Here is a 26,315-nt window from a genome sequence, read left to right on the forward strand (position 1 = left end):
TTATGTTTCCGACAAGATCAACGTAAACGGCTCAATGGATTATATTATGCCGAACCGTGAACACCTCTTCCGGCAAATCGTTTAAAAACCACTTACGTCTGGAAAATGGTTTTAGATTTTTATTTTCTTATACGTGGAAAATACGAGTTAATGTGTTTAACCGTTGTCTGAAAATAATTTGAAAATTGGTCGGTATAAAGGTATAATTCTTCTTGTGGTTTAATCAAACAGAAACGTTATAGGTACACGCTCAATATAATGGAATATATTATTATGTTTACCAAAAAGCACTTTTATAATAATATATTATATTTTAGTACGTGGAATCACTATCAACAAAAATAATTATATAATATCTGATTACTTTTTAATCATATTATGATCATTGATTTTTCTATTCTAATATAATATGGTTTCTTTTTTTTTAAATTTTTGTTCGTTTATAATTTAAAACGTTTCAAACTGATATAATTGCAAAAAAATATATTCTCGCCGTAATTCTCATGAGATACAAACAATTTGTATTAACAGTTTGATGGTGGTTTAAAAAAGTGGTTTTTTTAAAGCTTACAATTTGGGTGAAGTGGGAAGTACTACTTCAAAATATTGGTCCTCTTTTACCTGATATAACAACTTGTAACAATTATTAAAATTCATTGAAATTGAATGTGTTTAAAAAAAAAAAAAAAATGGTTTTGTAATGGCTTAAATTTATGTATCTAATGATAATATTTCCAAAAATCATTAAAACTGTTTACAAATGACGAGCGTTTAATGTTGAACCAAATAATATTACTTTGATGGTATTTAGAAAATATCTTCCTCCCTATATGACTTAAATGATTTACTGGTGTATGGTGATTTTTTATAATTATAATTATTGATTTATGCCGTCCCGTAGCCTGTACAATATGTAAACTACGCGTTTTAAACGCTCAAATAATGATTCGTTTGAATATAAGTGAATCCAGTGTATGCTATACTATGCCGTATATCATGGGCGTGAATTAAATTGTGTCATTAGATTGTGCAAGTACAACGTCATGTCCATCCCCGTTAATAACATTCTTTTGGTGTTCATAATATTTGTTGCACGTTTTATAACGATTATTATTATAGTAAATAATACCTGCACCGTCGTTGTTGTCGGTCATACAGTGCTGTTACCGTGGTTATCGGCCGGGCGACGAGAAAGTTTCCGTTATCTATTTAGCGGGTCGGGTCGCACAAGCTTGGAGGTGCCTTCAAAATGACAGTCGCGATTTCCATTTTGATAACCTCACGCGTTTTCATTATAGTCGCTTCTCCCCCACCGCCGCCCCCCTGACAACCGACATTATTGCTGACGGCGGTTTGCTTCCTATCCATTTCCCAAAACGCCGGAATTAACGAACGGTAAATTAAATGTACCGGGATACCGAAAAGAACGGAATGAAAACATACACTCAGACGTGTACCGAATGGCGTGGGCGTGATGTTATATTATAATAATAAACAAGGCTGTAAAAAAAAACCTTAAAATTGCATTAGAATCATACAATTTTCTATAATTCCCGAAAATGTATTACAAATCAACATTGAACACGCATAAAAATCTATTAAATTGTATTACGAAAAAATTATACTATTTTAATAAATTATTAATTTTATTTGCTCACTAAAATATTTAAGACCAAAATTAAAAAAAAAACCGATTCATAAAATGTGTGTAAAAAGTTTTAATTAACGGGATAAAGTATCGAAGAGTAATAACAACGTAGAGTTGTACTATAGTATGAATAAAAAAACTAAAAATTCAAATTTGTCTTAAAATTCACAATCAAGGATTCAAAATTTAAAATGTTTATATCTCATTCAAACTTTGTGTTCAAAAAGCTATATTTTACAATAACTTATAAAGAATTCACTTCACGTTAAATTCACAGCTCTGACAATAATAATTAATAATATTCATAATTATGAAATTAAGGACATCATTTTTGAGTGTGTTGATTGGTTTGGAAATCAAAAAAACGTTATTGGTATTTAAATTTTTTGAAAGATACGCGTATACACCAAACCATCCAAAATCGATACATCCTGTTTAATATTTATCGAATTTTGAACCGATAAATTATTGTAAATGTGTTTGAAAATGTTTTCGTTTTTATTAACTTTTGTTTATTAAGTACTGCTTACCTAATAAAAAGTATCATAGGAAAAATATTAAGTTTAATGTTCAAACGAATGATATATTTTATTCACGTTTTTTCACACAAAAGACCCGCTGCTGATTTCCCTAACTCCGCCATTGTAGGCACCGGAATCAATTAAATTAGACCGTTTAGCTCTAACAGTTATTGACAGACGGCCGGATATGCCTGGATGCTCTTCAAAGTTATGTCTACGCTATCCGTAATATGCAGTAGATGGAGAATAATATATTTCATGTCGCACCCGTGGAGATACAACGATGATAGTCTGCGTATATTGTGTCTATTATGTAAAATGTTATTGACGTGCGCATATTATCACTATTATCACTATTATTATTATTATTATTATTATTATTATTATTATTATTATTATTTTGATTACTCGCCCTCGATGGCGTATGGAAAGTAGGTATGTATACGCTTGGTACACGCGGATAGAGAGGTTTAATTAAAATAAACACAATGCGTCTCCAGCGTCCAGTCTTAATCAGAGCGAATAAACAATATCATAACAATAATATAATACATAAAGGGAGCCGGTGACTATTTCGGGGCCAACATATGATATTCATATAGGTACGCGTGTCGGCGTTATATTATATTAAAACGGTGAACTCTACTCAGTGCCAGGGTCGTATTTAAGCCCTTATACCTACAGACGTTTGTATACACCCCCGTGAGCCGACTAAAGTATACCCTCGTCCTATATAATCACGATTCATTTTTAATATTTCTATGTGTGCTTATCCCCTGTTCATATCGAACGCACATATTTCACTGACAACAATTTCTGGGATTTTTTTTTTTCTGTAATTGTTTTAACTTTCTCTGACCGGAATCACCTGAAAACAAAGACTCTATAACAAAGTTTTTGCATAATTTACATAGAAATGATAATAATAATTGGTTACAGGTGAGTTCACCGTTCGTAATCTTGTTAAACTGCAGCCACTGACCACTTAATCAAATGCACTTTAAATGAACAATTAAATTAATATCGTTATAACTAATGATAATAACGTTATGATCAAACGTATAACACCTACTCAAATATTGTTTTATTTTATAATACATTTATTCATCTCGTTTTGCAAAAATGACCATTTCGCAAATTTACCTTCATAAAATGTTTATGAAACTAGCTGAACTATTAAATTTAATTACCAATTCAAATATCATTTGTACTTCCAAAAAGTTAAAACGACTAAAAATATTATATCATTTAAAATTACATATTTAAATCGATTAAAATAAAATAAAAATTGGATTTCCGAAATCGCAATTACGTTGAAACTTCCATGTAACGAATATTTCTATAATACGAATTTCTATTGTGTTCCTTAAGACTTCGTAATTTGGAAGTTTCACTGTATTTTGATTATAAAAAAATAAACATTTGAATGCATTGTATTATTATTAATTATCAAACGTGTAATTCCATGGTCATGCCGTAAGTTCAGTGAAAAATAACATAAAGAATTACTAATACGATGGGACAACATATAATAATGACGGCCGTGCCATATGAACATATAACACACTTCCGTGTTACACACCTACTATTAATTATTATTATTATTATGATATACTATATACATAATTGTGCGTTGGTAACACTTGTACGGTCTATTGAGGCTGTTTTATGCCGATAAGCTTAAAAATTTCTTGAGTATCATCAACACAACATTTCTGTTTTTATGTGCATAATATATGAAATGTATTGAGTTGCGTCGGTTTGGTTTGTAGTGGAGTTTCTGAGAAAATCGTATTTTTTTTAAATTGCATGTAAACACACTGTGTGACGGCGGCGGCGGTCAAGGGTTAAAAAATGTAGAACAAAAGTGTGGGGGGCCCTTATAGTGCGTACGCCACCATTACTCGACATCCACAGAGCCGAATGGTATATAATATTATAATCTAGTGATGTCACTGTGATCAAAAAGAGAAAAATAATTTTATGGTGAAAATTTATTTTTTCTTCTATGGCATATTCAATTTACATGTAATAAGTTTCAAATTGTATTATTGGAATTTAGGTCAATGTAGTACCTACTTGATAATATTATCATTCAAAACAAATTAAACCACAACGAATTTACTTTGCTGCGTAAGATCATTGTCCATAAAATGTTTCTTTCTGGTTAATTTCAATTTACTTTACTCGGAAAAATCTTCAACATTTTTCCGAAAGTACAATGATTCTTGACAAATTTGCAATCATCTAAATGCCATGAAACGAGCTTTCTTCGAATAATAAGTAATATTCGAAAATACATTAATGACTTTTCCGAGAATAAATTTCACCAAACATGCACTAGTATCTAATTATAACTTTGAATTTATGAGTAAATATGTATATTCAGGTAACTAGCTTATAAAATATGGATATATTACTTATATTACTTATATAGCTGTTGTTATTCGTTTTAAAATTTCATTTTAAAGATGCGTCGTATTAAATACTGCAATGTTATTGTTGTTTGTAAAATGTACAAATAAAATCATTTTTGAAAGTGAACAAATATTAATTTAAAATAAAACTATTATCTTAGAGAAGTAGTTAGTGCATGTGAACAATCTTTTATTACCACGTCCACAAAAATAATATACCTAAGGACTTTTAATATTTTTTATTATTTTGAAGTAAATGTAAAATATTCATATAATATGTGAAAATATGTGCTAGAATATGGAATAGATTCACTGGCCGGATAATACATTTTTTGGTGAATCTGATTTTTCTCGTGTGTCTTAGTTGTATATTTATTTCACTATTTATGTATTTTGCTAAACGTATTTAAGTCCTTTCAAATAAAAAAAGATACATAACATACAACCATTGCATACCAATAGTAATGTATTATTGATAACTAGCATTGTAAAGTGTACGAGATAGAAAATTAGTATTATTTCTATTAGGAAATTTCTTATTTGTTAGGTATTATATATGTATATGTTACAGTATTATCGATGATCTAATGTAATATACAAAATACATAATTTTGGAAAATTATTTTCCACACGAATAAATTTTTTTTTTTTATTAATTAACCCGCGGCAACTTAGGCCATTGAGTGGTTTTTAAGTATGGGGGAGGGTACTGTAGGTTTAAACACGTGTGTTTGTTAGTTTGGCAGATTTTTTAGTGGGCACCCGTAGGTATCTGTCATGCCCGGGTGGGGGATGGCGGCACTTCTCTCCAGACACCGTGACTAGCCCGAAGAAAAATGCCATTCGTAACCGAGGTTTTGAACCGGTGTCGGTGCACGTGACGCCTTAGTCCGATTGGCCACCCATCCTCATTTGACGAATACATTTGTTATGTTTATAATATTTTGTCATTTTAAGTCTAAATTAATAAATAAATTGTAGTAACAATAATATTAAAATGTTGCATGTAGCTGTATTGCCTATACAACGCGCCGTTATAGAATCGATTGTAATAATTTATAGTAATAAACTGATTTATTTTTATAGTTATAGGTTATATACATTTCAGAAATTAATATTATATAATAAATTAAAAACCATATTTTATTTTATATTTTAAGAATACCATGATTATAATACGCCTAACATGACTTAGGCAAGGTGAATACATTTAAAAACGTTTTGTTTATGGTAAAAATGTAGTATTCTCCAAAATGTATATGTTTGATTTTTTTAATTTACAGTGTTATAATATTTGTAATTTATAATATTATATAGATATACATTAGATTAAAAACTGAACAGACTTAATTGTATATATTTTATTATAACCAACCATTACAAACTATAATTATTAAAAGATAGTGTGTTATAAACAAAAATAATCAAATGACAAACGTAGCATGATATTTTCCACTTCGAAGAAAATGTGTGAACCATAAATATGTATTAATAAGTAACCATTAATTGTATACATATTAGTATATTACATACCTAGGGGGAGTTAGGTAATTTTTACATTTTATTCGTTTCTATGATGATAAACAAAGCGTTACCTAAAATCGGTTAGAAAATAAAATATCTGTACCCAGTCCAAAAAAATATTTTATGTTTAAACATTTCAAATATTTAAAATAGGTAGTTGTATTTTATTAGTTTAAATTCTGTGTATTTTTGTCTATATTACTCCATATTGTGTGTACATGTGCAATTTACTGAACACAAAATTGTGATCGTATTTGGATATATATTTTTATCATATTATTATAGAAGTGACAGTATTATTTTAAATAAAGAGAAAACTTAGAAATAAACACAATAATGTTATTATATGGTATCTATAAGGAAATACATTATTATTGTGTAATAATGTAGTTTAGACGTGATGTCATAATAGATATACTTTCCAGGAATACAAACATTTTTAAATTAAAAATAATTAAATTGCCTGTTTAAAACTCAAAGAAATACCGAATGGTTAAAATGTGACTTGAATATTATAATGAAATCTAGACAATGTAAAAATTCAGAATAACGTTGCATTGATGTCGTTCGTCAAATGATCATTTAGGAAACGGTTTTAAACAAAATTGTTTCAAGACTCATTTCTAAACATTTTTAACTAATCAATATTTTTAAAGTGCACTATACACAACGTGAATAGTTTCAATTTAAAGTTTTAATTAAAAACTAATAACAAGGTGGCATATTTGTAAAAAAAATCATATTGCAAATATAAAAATAAAAAAAAAATAAAAAAACTGCAAATCATTTATTTATTATTTATAGAAATAGTCAGTTTACAATCTGCATCATGAGTACACTAAGACAATTATTATAATGAATAATATTTTACACGAAGACATAGTATTAGTGGTGGGGGGGGAGTATGTCCAGTGATAGACTGTATCTTCTCATAATTTATTTTTTAGTAAGAAAATATTACTCGAAAAAATAAACCTTTGAATAGCGTTATCGGAGTACGATTGGATACTAAATTTCAATCTGGCCCAAGATTTTTTTTTTTTACATTGTTCATAGATCTAAGATCTTAGCGTTGGGATTTGTGCGTTTTACGGTGTAACTTTAGATGACCCCTCTGATTGAACGGTTTATTGCACACGTGACACACATAAGGTTTCTCACCCGTGTGAATTCGCCGGTGTGTCACTAGTTGGCTTTTACTGATACACGACTTTTTGCACACATCGCATGAGTATGGTATCTTATCCATGTGCGTCCGCTGGTGTCCTATCAGATGGTTCGTCTGACTGAATGACTTATCGCACACGTCACACGCGTACAGTTTTTCACCCTTGTGCAGCGTTTTTCTGTGTTTCGCTAGTTGGGTGGCATCGGTAAATGACTTGTTGCACAGGTTGCATAGGTATGATTTGTCACTCGCGTGTGTTAGCCGGTGTACCATTAGTTGGACGGTATTGGTAAATGACTCGTTGCACACGTCGCAAGAGTAAGGTTTCTCGCCCCTTATCGTCCTCCTGCCAACCGTTAGAATTCCGCTCCGAATGAACATCTGATCACATACATTGCAAGTGTACTGTTCCTCAACAGTGTTCGTCGGTTGGGGTGTCGTTCTGGTAACTCTGGTAGTTCTGGTATCGGGGAATGGTATAATGCAAACATTGCACGGGTGCCGTCTGTCGCTAACACATTCGCTGGCTGAAAATGGCAACATCCGTTTTTTCGATGTCAATCTCGCCGTCATCGTGACTATTTTTTCACGTACCACCAAATAGTAGGTGCAAATAAAGTTAAACAAAGTCTGACTGTATTGTTTTATGTATAAAACCCACTAGTATTTGTTTTTCGTACAATGCCGTGGTTACTAGACTATTTTGTTTACATGGTTTATTAAAATCCGTCAAAATCACCAACATTTTAAGCCAGTATTCGACGGAAGTATACCTAGGTATTTCCATTTAAATGAATAATAAAATCAAAATTGTATGAGGCATTGAAATAATCAATAAAATAAGGCATCTAGGCCACTATCAAATAATTTATTTTAGTTCATCATGCTTATTACCACATTCGGTGCTGCCGTATATTGTATTTCAGTAAAAATCCATAGCAAAGTGCTGTAAATGTTATGCTGTCACATACAATTTTTGTTATATTATGATCTTTTGCACATTGTATTTTGCCTAAAATATATAATATTTTATATAATAGCAGAGTACCTATATTATTATTTGTCATACAATGATCACGTCTACGGTCAAACAGTTAGAAGTTATAACAATACAATGCAATAATTCGTATGAGTATACATGAAAACGGTAAAATTTTGCACAGTGTCTATGACCGAGATTTCATTAATTTCGTATTTCAATTATGAGTTATTTTTATAGTGGTAATTATTGTCATTATTATCGATATTTTTCTTATCGATTTATGTTTTAGTATTTTGTATGTAAGAACGTTTGTAATATTAACTGTTAATTAAAAAAAGGGGACTTCTACATACGTCAATAATAAATTCATATTTATCCGTGGGTGTCTCGTTTAAAATTAATCCTATATAAACATGGTTGTTATGGTTAATAAAATACAGCGTGAAAACGAACGCAAGTAAAATTAAAGTAATAATTTATTTTTACCAACATATTGTTTACTCTGTTAATACGTTAATAAGGTATTGAAAATTATCCCATGATCGTTATCGAATAGAAATATTTTAACTGTAAATAATGGCAAACTAAACTTGGACGAAAATTGTGCAGTTTTGATACATAATATTCATATAAATGATTATGTACCTAAAATAATAATAATTATTATTATTATAATGCACCTACCACCTACCTTTCTACTTAAGCGCAGTATTATAATAACCGATATTTTAACAAAACACTATGGTTATGGTGGTGATTATAATAATAATAACATGTTTTACCCGAAACTCCAATCCCTTTTGTGTTGTTCCTTGTTTTACGCAAATAGTGGTAACGAGATAAAAAATGATTATCCAGTAAAATCTAAAATTTGATTTATGATGCGGTTAGAAGTTAATAATAAATAGGCTATGGTTGCTTAACCCTTAACAGGCTATACTGCAAAGTGTGCGATATTTCTATTTAAAAAATAAACGACAATCGTTTGAATTAGGTTCCATCCACCTATTAAACGCATGGTCTGCCGTCAAGATACTTCAAAATTCAAGTTTATCGTGGATTTTATAATATTTCCAGCTTGTTACCGAATATTTTCACTTCAAATTTCATGAAACAAATGCTCCTATGGATCATCTCAAAATCCAGTTCTGTTAAAAGCGTTTTGGTTACCAAATATGTAAATATATGGCATCGGGATTTCACTGTACCACAACCGATGTCCCACGGAGTATATTTTAGAAAATAATAAATGTTACTAAATATAAAATACGAGTTATAACTTGGATTTGAAAAGTATATAATTTAAATAAATTCGAGAATTTACAACGCACTAAAAAATAAAATATACCAACTTCAATAAATTCTACTTACCCAGGCAGTTTACTTCTTTTTGCTATGATTTATATATTTCTAGAATCTCTGGAAATTACGTTGGAAGTGTTTAAATCGCCATTTTTTTTAAGTGCCACCGTGTTCAAATGTATCATCACACCATAAATAACGATACTCACTTGACAAATATTAATAATAAAAAAACTATGTCAATATATTATTTCCATTTAAATCTAGTGATGTCGCGATAGTGCGTCTTAATTAATCTGCCTGCATAATAATAATAATTGTTACCTGAGATAGTTATTAACGATCATGTTAAGTGAACACACAAGCGTTACTTAATTTCGATTTAGGGATAGTGTGAGAATTTACATATCTATTTTTTGTTTAATCTGCATAAACTGTGAACAAAATAAACGTGAACATAATAGATTAATTAAAACAATAATAACGACTACCGTCATAATATAGATAGGCAATAGTAATAATCTGAATCATTATAATGTCCCTTACATGAACCAATGAAATGAAAAAATAAATAAGTGAACAAAAGCAGCTAATTATTATTTTTAAATTAAAAAATACTCAATTCAAACAAAAAAAAATGCAAGTGGAGACCAAGAATGTATATGAGATGATTTAAATATATAATTTTATATTATTGGCTCGGTACAAATTTAAACGAAAACTCATCTCACCAGGCCTTGAAACTATTGTAAGTAAAATAACCCAAAAACCTAACTTGGTTAAGTTGGTTAAAATGGTTAAAATGGTCTAGTCTACACAATCGTAATTTTATTTTGTAACTACCGTTAAAATAGATAGGTACATTACCTGTTGGCCTTTTAAGTGAAATGCTTACATCATTTTTCATAAATTTGTCTTATCATTTTAATGTATTATTTATAGATTGGGAAGTTAACAATAAATTATTAATTTACCTGATCTTTTGTATGCATTACACGGTTTACCTAACTTATTTATTATAATTGGAATTATATATAACATCACTCCCCCCCCCCTAATTCTGCCAATGCCTGAAGGTAATTTATGTCTACAGAAGCAGCTGCTATAGCCTGGATATAGTCCGCTTCTTGTCGCAGAGTGAAGGACTGCAGGAAAACTTACCTTATACGACGTAGCCATGTATTAAAATTTTAATTCGTATTATGAAGGTTAATGCGAAAATGTAAAATTGTATACGTCCACGTCGTACACATATCAAACGTCTTGTGAGGGATTCTATAGTTGAGCTTCCCGTAAATAATAAACAATTATCAGCCCCCCCCCCTTCAAAAAAAGCATGATTATGGTTAGGTTCGAAAAACATAATATTTCCATCATGTTTCTCATCATCATCATTGGAATTTGTTCACAGGTGCTGTGCGTCAGATTTTCGCCGTCGTACACGGAACTGCGTTGTTGCCGTGTGACATTGCACCACCGATACCCCACGATCCCCTGGACACTGTCATACTGGTGGTTTGGTACAGATATGAGAAAACTGCGATATATAGGTAAGTTTCCAATTTCATAATATTATCGCGCTGTATACTTGGGAGTACGTTGTGATCAAACGTCGGCCGCTGTCGCATTTCATGTTTGACTGGTACGGGTCACGACAACGACAATAAATACCAATCATTATATTATTAATCATCTGAAATCAGTGCCAGTTTGGTTGAAAAAAAAAATTAAGAAATCGTTAAGTCGTTTTAAACATTTATATTCGTATATTATTTAGTGATTATGTTGTGTACTTGTGTATATAATATAATAATGGAATTATTATTGTACGCACGTATATATTATACTAAATGTTTCTAAATCAATAAAATGTACGAATGTGTTATTTAGTAGGGGTCTAAATAGAAGTTTTAGGTTAACTATAGATCTATTTACATTATGTTTGATTAAATAAATTAGTCATACATGACTTCATGAGTGATAACCATAAAATCCTAACTATCATATTCATTGTGTCGACCATACAATAATTATATTATTATGTTATAACAATTTTAGATCCTTCTTAATTATCAACAAAATGAAAAATTCTATAAAGCATTCTCTTTTGTGTAACGGAATTTTGTTTCCCGGGAAACATGCATTTAATTCAGAACAAACAAGTTCAAACTACGTGAAAAAAATGAGTTCACTACCAAACCCATCTGTAAAACGTTTTGGTCCATAATTTAATTGTTTTTACATTATCATTTTTTTTACGTTTAATTTAACTTAGATCAAACCCAAATTACAAGAATCAGTGTAAAAAAACTTTTTTAATTATTATTTTTATGCAGTAACTTATGAGATATGACAATTATTATTTTATCATCCATGACTAAAGTAAACAATATTATAACAATTTCAAGTTCAATATTTTTCTCCTAAACAATTTTATATTATTTTTCAGTAGGTCTTGCATTTGAAAAAAAATCCCGTTTTATATTATTTACAATTAAAACGTTACACAATATTTGCGTTTATCGTTATTTAGAATTAAAACGTTATCCAAGTTTTGCGTTTATCAATAATAAGAACTAAAACGTTGTACAAGTTTTGCGTTCATTGTTACTTAAAATAGTGTTAATTAAATTTTAAAATAATAACTAATGCGGGTCGGTAATGGCCCGGATTTGGAATATAATATAATCAATTCTTAGATTGTTGGCATGAAATAAATGTTTCTACGAAACCAATAGACCTTTTAAATAAATGGATTTTAAAATATTTCTTGTTGTGTTATTTTTCGTTCAATTTTATTCTATAAATTACGTTTTGCGTTATTTTTCGTTTAATGATATTCTATAAATTACGTTTTGCGTTATGTTATGTTTAAGAGGATGTCGGCGCACTATTTGTTTTTACTCTCTGGCGCAACATAGACAAAACGCATTTACAAAGAATCATTTTGTTTATGTTTTTGAGTAATCTTAGAGTAAAATCACCTATAACAAAAAATATAGAGAATAATATTTTTGAGAAAATGACACTTCGATTTATCTAAATATTGTATCAAAACTATTCAACCATAATTTTAATGTACACAATTTTTTTGTTTATTTTAAAAGTCAAATACAAAGTCAAATAACAATAAAATATTAAACCGATATGTCATTCCCTCAAAAATATTATTCTCTGTCTTTTTTGTTATCGGTGATTTTACTCTAAGATTACTTAAACACATAGAAAATTCTGCGTCAATGCGTTTTGTCCATGTTGCGCGTGGGCCAGAGAGAGAAAACAAATAGTGCGCTGACATCCTCTTAATTATATTATATAATATATTTTGTTAATTGTTATGTTTTGTTTTGCGGTATTTAATTATTTTTGACTATCGCTTATTTCCACTATAATAAAATTACGTTTACGAATTTCAATCGATTTTATCAAATATAACTTTATAACCATAACGTTTGCGAGTCCTGATTTTGAATATTACTAAATGGTTTTGATCTCACGAATTGTCAAACATGGCGAGCAATTGTAATACAGAATAGATAATTCGTAGGCATTAATATAATTATTCCATTGTTTGAACTTTTTTGTTTTTTTTATTTCCCTTGTTGTGACGTTTGATTTAAAGGTAAAACGCATTGTGAATTCCGTAAAAATGTTGTATTACTTGGATTAATTACAATTGGGAAACCTTAACTCTAAACGTTCGTGTATTATGTTTATTCCAAAAAAAAAATTAAATATAAAATATATTACACATTTATCTAGCGCAAATGTAAAGTCATAACTCATAAACAACGGTAATATTTGATGAAAGCTAACTTAAACATATTTTACCTAAAGTAATAATACGCATTTCGTCTGCGTAATAATATTCTACATGAGATAACTATAGTGTACATGCGCATTTCAACCTCGAAAACTCTAATCAAAATTTAATAGCACATATTATATTCATATGATATTAATATACGCGTATAGTACAGCAATACAGGTTAGATAACCAAGTATGTTCACCCCCCCATTTTTTTGGTTCAGTAAATTTATGTGAGTTCTGATTTCTTAAATTTCTGAATACACTTAACGACCATATTTTTTAAAATTCTTCTCATTTTATTTAAAGTTTAAAAAGTGAACTATGATGATGTATACAATATAAACAAGTAGCGATTCGAATTAGTCATACTTTTTTGAGTTATTAATCTTTACTGTATTATGTAGGTACTGAGATTAATCAATGATATTGGGCTTATAATACATATGTAGAGGCGAAATACCAAGGCTGGGAATTAACGAGCTAAAAAGTTTAAGTTAAGTTAAAAAGTTAAAATTAAATTAACTTTTTAACTTAATTAGTTACTTTTGGCTTTTCACTAACTTAACTGTTAACTTCCTAAATTTCTTTCTTAATTAACATGAAATTTTTCATTTTAAGAAGTAAGTTAAGTTAATTTATTTTGTTTTTAATTTTATAATATTTCACTATTTCAGTCTATTTTGTTTTTATGTCAAAATATATGTATCGTAAATTGTTTGACGTTAAAAATTTATCTCATTTGAATCTAACTTATATGGAAATACTGTATAAAGTATAAACACTATATCCTACAATTTAGTTTTGGGTTGGAAAAAAATTAAGTACGTTACCGTAGTATAAACAAATTAACTTTTTTTTAACTTAATAAAAAGTTAACAAAAAGTGTGTATTAACTTTTAACTTAACTGAGTTAACCTTTAGTTAAATTAACTTTTAACTTTTTGTAATTGATGCATATTAACTTAACTCAACTGAGTTAAAAAAAAACCATTAACTTGCCCAGCCTTGCTAAATACTATACAAGATTTAAATGGAATTAATGTTAATCGATTAGCATTTTAGAACTCTGTGTATACAGTTTATTAACTGAAAAACGTCACGATTATGAATTATATACATCCACATTTTCCAAAAAGTCATTTCCTCGACAATTTATAGTAAACAACAGCAGTTGTCATTAAAAAAAAATGATTTTTTTACCACATTAAAATGTTTGAATAATATAGAATTCTAAGTATTTGAAAATATAGTGATTAGGTATAGGTGAAAATTCCTAACATAAGAATTGAACTAAATACATTATTAAATACTAAAAAAGTGGGTTAGCATATTTGATGAATCACCTGACCATAATATGTATTATTATATTTTTATTTCAAATATTTGATGGACAATGTACTGTGTCGGTGGCAGACATGGGTAATATTCCGAATAAATTACTTAGAATACTGTTAAGAAGACAATTAAAAAATATTTTATTCTTATAAAAAAAAATACCTCTGTATTACTACGATAATGGTTTTTCCTAATGTTTTCGTGGAAACTATTACAATGCCATGCACATTTTAAATCAACAATTTAAATCCTATTTTTATAGTATTTGTATAATAGGAAATTGTTTTGATTTTATTCGATTTTATACGAATGTATTCTTATTTTTTAGTAATGACGTTTAGTAATTAATATTTAGAGTGTTTTGTATTGAATTGGTAATAATAATAAAAAAAATCATTCATTAATGTAATTGGGTTTTAGAAATTGTATACACAATAACTAATGTTTAAACAACCAAGTAACTTAAACTTTTAAATATTTTTATTTTTCAGTAAATGACAGTTAATGGTTATATTATATATATTACATTGCAGTAATATTTTGTATTTTTGGTACACATTTGTTAATGTATGAATATTTCAATCAAAAATAATACCATTAGGTTAGATTAAAAAAAATAATTCAACAATTTATGAAACAAAGTACAAATAATGCAATTTTGTGCAAGAATACCTAACCTATAACCTATAAATATTATAAATATTTTTAAAAGTATTCGAAATGCTAGGATAGTATTCGAATATATATTCAAAATGAATTGTTTATAATTTTTCGAATATTTATTCCAAATAATTGTTCAAAGTATTTTACAGTCGTTGATTCTATGCGTAATGTAGAAAAAGTGCTTTAATTATGCAATTATCTGAAACTAGAAATATGAAAGAATTTGGTGACTAATCAGTGATGAATAGAACTTACGACTATAATAGTGTCTGCAATGTGGATTCTCAATGATCAAACTATCTTAAGTAATAATAATATTTTTTATCTTATACTTGTTTTCGATGCAGAAATTTAAGTTCTTTGGACCAACTAGTTTAAGAATAGACCTTAAACATAAAAAAAAATCCGGAAACTATTTGAATAATGATAAGGACTTGATTCAATTCAAGTTTATTATTAAATGTGCTGATGAAATCCCACGTGTCGAAATGCGACTTCATAACATGTCCGAAAATCGGAATCAATCGATGTATCCATTACCTATGTGTGGAACTGTTAAAAATTATATAGGAACGTCGAGGGTTGCGCGGTGGATCGAAATTTCGCGTTATCATCTCATCGGTGGAATCCCATCGTTTCGATAAAATCCGTACGGGCTGAAAGCCGCTTTTAAATTGAAATGTGCTTGGGAGCAATAAAAAAAAAAAATAAAAAAAAAAAAAAAAAGCAGTTTGCTTTGTACGTAACGATAATACTATGCGAATATTATCCCAATTAGGTTTCGGTATAAAACTCGGTGGGAGCCGCGTAATGGCACAGGCCACCTGCATTAATGTAGAGAGAGCGGCAGTAATGCTGCAGGGAGTCATGGGAATTGTGCGCGGCCCGAACCACCTCCACTACCGCCGACGATGGTTCTGACGTTAACCCTCGCACTCGTCTCCGCCTCCACCACCGGCGCCGAATGGTTAAAAGCACTCGAGACGTTGTGTGTGCACTGCGAGCACACATGCACTCGCGTTTGCGGTTATTGTCTTTAAACCGGCAATGGATCCCCCGACTCGAAGTGACTGCACTGCTGCAGCGCGGAGAGTGATTTCAAAAATGCAAAACACCCGCGGACTAGACAAAGTCTCCACCCCTCCTGCCCCTACCCAATCCACCTCTGCACCCGCACCCTCTCATCAGCGTTGTACCGACGCGGGTATTCTTTTGTCGGCGCGCGCTCGTTTCGAAAACAAAAGTATAATATTATATCATGCTTCTTACACGCACGTCATTATTATGCAAGTGCAGACGACGCGTCGTAGCCGGCACGCGCAGTGGTCGTCCCGATTGTTGTTAGGATATCACGAAAACTCGCGGCGCCCGGCGCCTATTATTGTGTCCGCGGTTAGGGTGTTGCCCATTATAGCCATTGGATAACCGCGAGGCGAAAAACGAAAATGGAAAATATACGACCCCGGGCGATATTTCACGGCCCTCTCGCTGTACGTTCGGTTCTATTTACACATGCATCCCGACTCGGTCTCTCAAGATTAACGATCGATCGGCCGACGTTTCCCGGTGCCCGCTGATTTATTATGATTCGCCAGCGCCGCCGCGGCGGACGTGTTATTATTGCATTGTGCGAACGCAGCCCAATACTTCATTTTTAAAATGTCGAGCGTACCTATACTGCCGCGACCATTAATCAGTATTTGCAGCGCGGTGCTCTACGCCGAGGTATCATATATTTTAAAATTTGACTCAAAAAATTACACACTGATTACGTTACGGGTTAGCGTTAGTCTTCTCCATTAATTTTAATAAATCTCGTTCGTTTCGCGAATTCGTTCGTCGGTGTATATTTCATGTGATAATAATAATGTTACGTGTGCGGCTATGGTGACATATTACAAGTACGGTTGTAATCATTTGCGACATCATAATATTCGACACAGCCACTATTATACCGTACGGTATTAAAATCACCGGTACTGTTTCTTGGCATTCTCAATTAAAGGATTTTAACATCGTCAACGAAATAAAATTACACGAGTTGAAATACAAATGTGTATATTATCATTTTTAATTATTACACGGTCAATTGGAGAAAAAAATCGCAAAGTACAAAGTATAAATTTAAATACGTTTTTATCGTTAGTTATTCTGCAGTAATGGCCAGCGTAGTTTATACTAAAGTTTGTTCTATATTGTTGTGATTTTTACTTGAGTAAGCACTACGCAACAATTACTTATTAATAGTGACATCAATGAAGAATTTATATTCGTTGCTTTGTTTGAAAGATTAATTTTATAAAAATAAAAAAAAATAGAATAATTATATTAACTGGTGTCAAGTTTTATTATTTATTGTTGTTGTTAAACAAAAGAAAATAATTATTATAATGAATTGGGAAAATTAAATCTAAGTAAAATTCAACAAAATGTTGAGTAAGTAATTGGAAATCACACGATTGAAAAAAACTAATATAGTTGTAGTGAAAATAATTACAATAATAATAATATCTTTATTTACGAAAATGGCAACTAATGTAAGACCGATATTAGATAATTAAAATAATTAAAATATTTAAAGTTATTTCAAGTGGAATTTTAATTAATTTAATAAACTGCTCAAACTATAAATAAACAAAATAATGTACTCATATTAAATTATCAATGATACCATTAAATTATTGATCGAATGTTTGATGTAGGTAATGTTTACTCGTTTTTATAATACAACGTATGATTATAATTCCATGATTGAAAATGAGTAATGTGAGTTCTTAGAATTTTTATTCCACATATTATATTATATTAAAAGATGGGAAAATTTCTAGTGTTTTTCGAAACAGAATTCCACAAATAAATATAAATTGTTTTTATTATTAATAAAGAACAAAATGTATCAAACGAAATACTGTTTTTGGAGATTTGCTGTGTGAGTTAGAAGGATTATAATTTAAAATACTCGTATGTATTTACGTGACAAGGATGGTAATACCTGTGTGAACTCTGAAATTAAATTTCAAAATAAAGGAATACCAGAGATTAAACGATAAGATATGTTGGGGAGATTAAATAGGAGAGAAAAATGTTTGGGACAAAAGTCGTTTTAAATCGCAAATAATAATGAACGCCCTTAACATTTTCCCAAGAGTCCCTTATTAAAACAAAAAAGGTAATAATGTGTTTTTCGACGGTCCGTTCTATTTATATTTACAGAATTTTATATTTTGTTAATTTGTATTTTTGCTTTGTAAAAATGTTTTAGTCAAATATACCCATAAAACTGTTAGAACAAATTTAAAAGTAAACTAGTTTGAAGCATGGTTAAGTTATACGTTTTTGAACTTAGGTAAATACTTTGATTCACAGTCAGAATAATATTATTATTTATTATTATTATATTATCATTATAAACTTAATTAAGTATCTGTATTATAGTAAATGATTGAAATGCCTAATATTAAAGTAATTATATTATTTATAAATAAATATTTTAGAATAACATAATAAATATCACAGGATTTAAATCAACTGCGTATTTACGTATACTTGAGCCAAACATCCTATTATATTATGTTCATACAAATCTACCACCCAATCAATAACAAAGAATTAAAACGGAAAATTGAATTACCTAATCATTTTTCCAAATTTTGGAGAAATGTCCGCACAAAGGTATTTTTGATGTAGAATAGGTATATTATTTGAATAGATACTCTTACTGAGTTATTTTGACCGAAAATATTTTTCAAAGATATAATATTGACCAGTAATTCTTTGGGCAGAAGTGCAAAACCCATTTATAGCTGGAAAAAATCGAAATACGAAATGTCCCTCGTTGACTTGACAATCTGTTTTTATAATTTAACAGATTTATGTTCAACTTTCGCAAATAAAAAAGACGTTTGTTTGGAATTATAAAAAAAAAGTGTTAACTAAACTATACGTTTTCATACTGGTTTAATTTAGCAAAATACTATAGAGTAATACCTCTAAAATGTATTTGTAAAAAACAATCGAACACACTCCCACCAAAACATAACGACCGCAGAATAGAGGTATATTTATCAATTAAATTTTCATTTCTACTGGTGTGGTCAAACGGAAAATCGAAGAACACCAAAAACATACACGAACGCGTCGTAATCGGATAAAACTGTTTTTGTGACCAGTCATTGCAGTCGATTTTCGGCATGTACAAAAACACGTATTTTGACAATCACTGAAGATTTACACAACAATTAAAACAATGGACGCTGGGCAAAACGATAATAATATTATTTAGTGATTCGTTGTAGCCGTTTGATTGCCGACGGCCAGACTTTTGAATAATAATAATTATTGTTAAATTCTCTTCATTGTTTTACCAATCATTTCCGTCGACCGAATTGTGGACAATAAAGACAATTATATTATACCCATCATCATCATCGTCATCATCATCATCAACGTCATAGTCATCAACACTCGGCCATTCCTGTGTGTGTTAACACATTTTTCAGTTGTACTTAGTCATATGTCGTTGACACTATTACGGTCCGTTATATGATGATAGATAATTTTCTAATTTTTTTAAGTCGTACCTGTGAAGATGCTCAAATTATTAAAATACGAAAAAAATATGTGAACGTATTGCACTGTTTATAAATATAATGTGATAATATTTTCGACATAGTTATATATTTTACAAGCTTATTCGCTTGCAACAGCTTTCTAGTTTCTATATGGGACCAATAGAATATAATATTTTATTTGCGTTCTAACTGCTTTTTATTTAAATTAATATTATAATAACTAAACCTATGATTATTCATTAAAAACAAAAAACATTATCGGTAAAGTTTAATAACTTTTAAACTACTACCCACCTAAGATAGCATTTACACGTTGTATAAAAACAAATTACCTGTGGTGCACTGCGTTACAGAAGTTTACATTTAAAATTTTCCATTAATGCGTTTCAGAAATAAATATTAACAATGTATTCATTGGTTAACTTACAATTATACAATATAAATATAAATAATACGTTTCAGATCTTAAATATGAATGTGTGATATGACCCGGTACACGGCATTGTCATACAGTGGTGGATCCAGGGCTTAATTTTGGCGGGGGCATGGAGGGGGCAAAAGTACAAAAAGTACATACATTTGCTACAAAATTGGCTAAACACAGTGTAAAACAAAGGGAAACTACGGTGATTGAGGGGGGCAAATGCCCCCTTTGCCCTCCCCTGGATCCGCCACTGTTGTCATAATAAGTAGTCCACGGATTCAATGCTTCCATTATTTTTTCTTTTTAACTAACGAATATTACAGTTATATATTATGTTATTCAAAACCGATATCAATGTACTTACAATATATTTATTAGCGAAAGGTTCCTTACGTCCTTCTAGTTTAGATTACACCGGTGAAGATACTTAAGTGAAATGATTTTCAAAACTATTATGTATTTTAGTCGGAAATATTAATATACCACACGGGTTAAGATTGTAAAATAATATCCGTAAAAAATTAAACCAAATATATTGGAATAATACTGGACAAACCATAAACCTGGAAACTTCAACTTCAAACCAAGAGAAATGTATCAAAATTCAGACTTAATTATTTCACCCTCTTCTAAACTCAAAATTAAATCTCTGAACCAAACGGTTCCTGTACAAGGCAGTGATCAGACCAGTTTGGTAATATATAATATGATACACACATTTGGGGTCCTGCCAATACAACTAACATCCGCCCAATCCAAGCATTTAAAACTATATCGCTCCTTGTTGTAACTGGTGCCTATAGTGGTATAACATTACACAAACGTCTACAAATTATGACTCTTAATGAGCTTTCCAAACTTCATTGCAAACGTTTTCATTCCAAATATTTATGTCTAACACTCAACCTAAAAAATATGGTCTCCCTTTTTATTCTTGATAACCTTTCTTGCCGGCACAAATGGGATAGAGATTTAATATACTAAATAAATAAATAATAAAATTAGGTATAAGTGTATAATTAACTTTCTCTCCATTCACTTACACCAATATTATTATTTATCATTATAATTATTTGGTACTTATTATACCACGTAATTATTGTGCGAATGGTTTTTTATTTTAAATTTTAATGAGAGTAAACATAAGTACTGTAGGTAAATACGACGACAACGACGATTATCGATTTGCGCATTGCAGTCATAAACGATAGATATTATGGTAAAGATTTATAGTACAGACACGAAGGATAGAACGAAGAATGGTGATACACCGATACGTGTATCTCTGACGTACCTCGCACGAGACCGTAATTGCATAATATTATAAATATCGTAAACCGTTGACCACAGTAGCTGAATATAAATCCTCAAACCCAAACAGTGACAATCTCTTCGACGGATGGTTTCTATGATCAGAAACCACGAAAATCCGAATTTCAACTATTCGCGCGATAGATGGCGTGTGATTAAAAACAATTTTTTAATAATCTGTTTATCGTCATAATTGACAAATAATAACGAAATATTGTCAACCGCGGACTGAGGTGGTTGCTGCGAATCGCCGTGGAATTCCGACTTTTTACTGCGCTCTAGATTCGCCGAAAAATCGTTTTCTTTCGGACACGCCGTAACGGTTTATTAATCAGGCCCCGGGGAGGTATAATATCGTGCGGTTTCGTGTGTATAATGTGTGCGTGTGTTTTTCCCCCTCGACCATTTCTCCGTTCGTCTCGAAATTACTCATCCGGGTTTTCTGGAGGGATTACAAAAAATAAAAAATAAACGAACACAAGGAGCGCCCTGTGGGCATGTTTTTGCAACGGTAAACAAAACGCAAAAAGAAAAAAAAAACTATTTTTAATCCAAACGTGGGGCAAATCCTTTACGGTGCGCACAGAACCAGCAGCAGGGTACTTACCGCCGCGGCTGTCGTTTGATGAATATTGCGCCATATTTTGTGCCGACCGTGGAACAACATAAAAATACATAAGTACGATAAACGAGGCTTCGACGAGATCGACGAACATCGAATTAATTCAGACCGTTGTAGTGTTGCCGACACGGAGGCCACCGTCGTCGCGGATTTCCAATCATATTACAAAATACCCGAATACGTCCCAAGTGCTGTGTAATTATCCGATTACCGTTCGGCAAAAGCTCGGGGCCTCATCGTACGTACGAATCGAGAAGAGTTATATTCCCATACGATTCGATTGCGTAGAAGTAGCTGGTAGTTGGTCTCTGTCCCGCACACCGCTCGTGCGGTTTTTGTTTGTTCTGAACAGAGAATAATAATATATATTAATATTATCATCGATCATCGCGATATTGGTAATGGTTCGGATGTTTTATGATATGCGTAGGTTATAAATACATTTCAATAGCGATTCGAGTGAAATTCGTAGAAAAAATTTTGTGCAACGGTTATTCGAATTCCTGCTGAGCATCGGTAAATAGCTGAAATTAATTTCGTCTGTCAGGAAAACGTTCGATATAAGTTGCGATCGTTTTTGAAGCATTAATTCAAATACTAAGTACTCAAATTTACAGTAAAAAAAAAAAAAAAACAATAATTTGTGAGGTGATAGGAGGCTGATCGTTTCTACCGTGGTTAAATTCCAGTTGTACTCATCAACAATAAACATAAATAATTTAAATTCAGACAAAAAAAAAAACGATTCATCTTGAAAAACTATTGAACAAATTCGTTGATATTTTTATAATGTTTTATTTTATCAGAGTAATGTTTTTTTTCGGTTTTTTTTTTTTTGTTACTAGAATACATATTATGCTTACGCGTGGTTGGACTTTGGTTTTGTAATATTAAAATTATGGACTTTTAAGGTTTACATTCTGTGTGACTAAAATAAACATGAATAACAAAACTTTTCTTTCTATACATTTTTAAAACTCTTTTGTTTATATAAAAACTATAAACTAAAATAAAATCATAATAATAAGAGTGTATACAAAAATTCCGAGCACTGTTTTGTAATTAAAGTGACAGATACTGATAATAACATAACACACGTCCATATTTTGGACTACTGCTGTCACCTGGACCCAAATTCAAAAATAAATAATATTAACTCATTCAATCTTCAAACTGATAAATATAATTCTATAAAAAATACAATGTAAGTCTTTATTGTAAAATAACTAAATTTGTAATAATATTATTTTATTTTACTTTTCAGTTTTTTTTATGTTCTTAGGTACCTACACCATATTAATTTAAATATTTAAATTTACAAATGTTTTTAGTAGTTACCTACCATTACAAAAAAGAAACTATATATTATGTAACGCTGAACTATTTTCATTATTATTTTTTAACTTTTTTGACTAAGTTTTTTAATCATTTGTTTTCGAAATGTTTGGTTATTTTACTTAAATTCCCTATTCTTAATGATTTTTATATAGATACCACTAAAGACTATACGTATAACGTTATTTCAGTCGATATTACAATTATTCTCTTCTTTCTTAATACGGCAATAGCAACGATACATTTCCTAAAATTATTTTGTTTTTCGATTTTCAACTAAGCTTAGAGAGGATATGCTATTGACTTTACGATAATGTGTTTTCATTCGGTAAACACTTTTTAGGATAGTAAATGTAGTCCATGTAGCACATGAAATCGATCGGAAATTGGATGTAGATTGTACTTTGGATATGTCAACCTAACCTTTCCATTAGAAAGGAAATCCGTAAAACTGAAGAAACAAACAAGATTTACATTTTTTGTTTTTCATCTGTATTTTGACTCTCGTTGATTCTCGTTCAAACAACATAATGGTTGTATGGCCTGAAAGTTGAACAGACGGTATATTTTACTATATTTAGGACTTACACATATATTTACATATAGTAGGTATATAAATATATTATACATACGTTTATATTTTTCAGTTGTGTTTTTTTCATACCTTCTGAATTTCTTGTTGTAACATTTTCATTGAAATTCAAACAAATGACACTTAATTTAAGATTTTTTTTTACTCAACAATTATAAAGCCAAATCAAATATGAACAAAACAAAAGGTTTCTAACTATGTTATACACCGTAATTATTGTACTCCGAGAAGAGCAGGGAACAAAGTTGTACTCTTAAAGTCCTGACCAGTATTAAAACGGCAAATTCTTAATATTATTATTTGGAAACATTTTAAATATTTAAACCAATTTTTATTATTTCGAGTAATGTTCATATTATTGAAACAATATTTCAACTGACCATAAAAATGATTACCTTACACTTACCTAACCTTACGTTTCTGTTTCTGTTACATAATAGACACATCAGTACAATAATATATATTCTACTATTGTAATAGTAATTGTTTGTTTTCATACTTAATTGATATTTGGTAATTTACAAATTACAAACAAGGTCCGCCCATATTAGTGTTATAAATCGGCGATTAGCCAATACAAAGTTATTTGACATAGTATGATACTTGTAGCGCACAACATTTCTACTTCACATCAGTAGATTGTGTATTTATTACATTTAACGAAGGTATGTGTTCCATATAATTATATAACGCATTTAATTTATATAGTTTAAACATTTAGTCGCTTCCTTTTTAATTAATAATTATAAGCAGTTGTGATTACAGAGGAAGTTTCAAGTGTTATAAAATTATTGTTTTGTATGTGTTTGTATAACAGTTCAAATTCTTTAAGTTCATACATTTATAATATTGTTAAAATGTTTCATATCGTTATCAAGTCTTATCTATAATATTATTTAGAATCTATTATCTATGTACCAAAACAATTAATTCATTTTTCTGAAAAAAATTTAGTCTCCTCCATCTGAGATTTCTTGATCTGCGCCTCATAATGAGTTTGGCTGTGTTTTAGCTATTTTGATATATTTTTTTTTTTACATTTTTTAATCACTGTAGAAATATTATGATACAATATTTATTTAATGTATTGAACACGATAGATAGTGAAAAACGACTAAAGGCCATGAGTGGAAAATGAAAAAAGTAGTATGAATATTTATAGGATTGACTGGCAAGTGTTCACAGTATAAAGTTACGTAGGTATACACTATTGTTTCAAGTTTTGAATTGATTTTTAACTATTATACACCTTTATGCATATTAAAACAGTTCTCAGAACGCACTAAGGTTGTGTGAAAATTAAAAAATAATTCTCATTTCGTTAGAAAAAAAGTCAGTCATGCATTAACTATTACAAACTATTATTTTATGTATTATAATTTATAGTGAACCATATAATTTATACTAAAATATTACAAAATACAAAATAATTTGATATTGTCATGATTATGTATCCAAGTTTGACATTGTATGGTTCACTGTTTAGGGTACGTTTAATGGACTGGTATCCTCATAAAATATATTTGAATACTTTCAACATAAAACACAATTATGGTTGAATGAACAAAATTCATTTGTATTTTTTATATAATACTATTATCAATTAATGTTAACAATTTTAATATTCGTGTACCTAAAGTATTATATATAAGTATATCTATTAACATCATTATTTATTTTATTTTTGTAATAAATAGGATTGGAGAGTACCTACTTCAATAATATATTTAAATTAAAAATGTTTTTAAATCGTTTCATTGAGCGTTTATTTTTATTTCTACAAACGAGTTTTGATAATGATGTTCAAAACTCGTTATCTTGAAATCATTAAAAAATAAGTCATTTAGTTTTGTAATATATCAAACTTATATGTTTTAGGTACCTACTATATTTTACCTTTTTATAAAAATTGTTTCTACCAAAAATAGAATTAGTCTAAAATAGCTCGCATAATTATTATGATTTCCGTCATCAATTCATGACATTCAGACACTAAAAACAAACATAATATATTGAATGTAAAATATGATTCAAGAGTTGTACTTCTTAATGTTTCGAGTCAACCATATTTTAGAAACAACTTTTTAAT

General features: G+C 29.8%; 1 protein-coding gene across 1 annotated transcript in view; it reads left to right on the top strand.

Annotated features, from left to right (window-relative positions):
• The window catches only part of LOC132937501 (uncharacterized), a 582,052-nt gene that overhangs the window by 393,417 nt on the left and 162,320 nt on the right, over positions 1 to 26,315 (top strand). Inside the window, exon 2 of the mRNA XM_061004322.1 lies at positions 10,974 to 11,112. Coding sequence (XP_060860305.1) covers positions 10,974 to 11,112 — 139 coding nt within the window. The remainder of the gene's footprint in view (positions 1 to 10,973; positions 11,113 to 26,315) is intronic.

The sequence above is a fragment of the Metopolophium dirhodum genome, chromosome 1 (assembly GCF_019925205.1).
Source record: "Metopolophium dirhodum isolate CAU chromosome 1, ASM1992520v1, whole genome shotgun sequence".
In the NCBI taxonomy this organism is placed as follows: Eukaryota; Metazoa; Arthropoda; class Insecta; order Hemiptera; family Aphididae; genus Metopolophium; species Metopolophium dirhodum.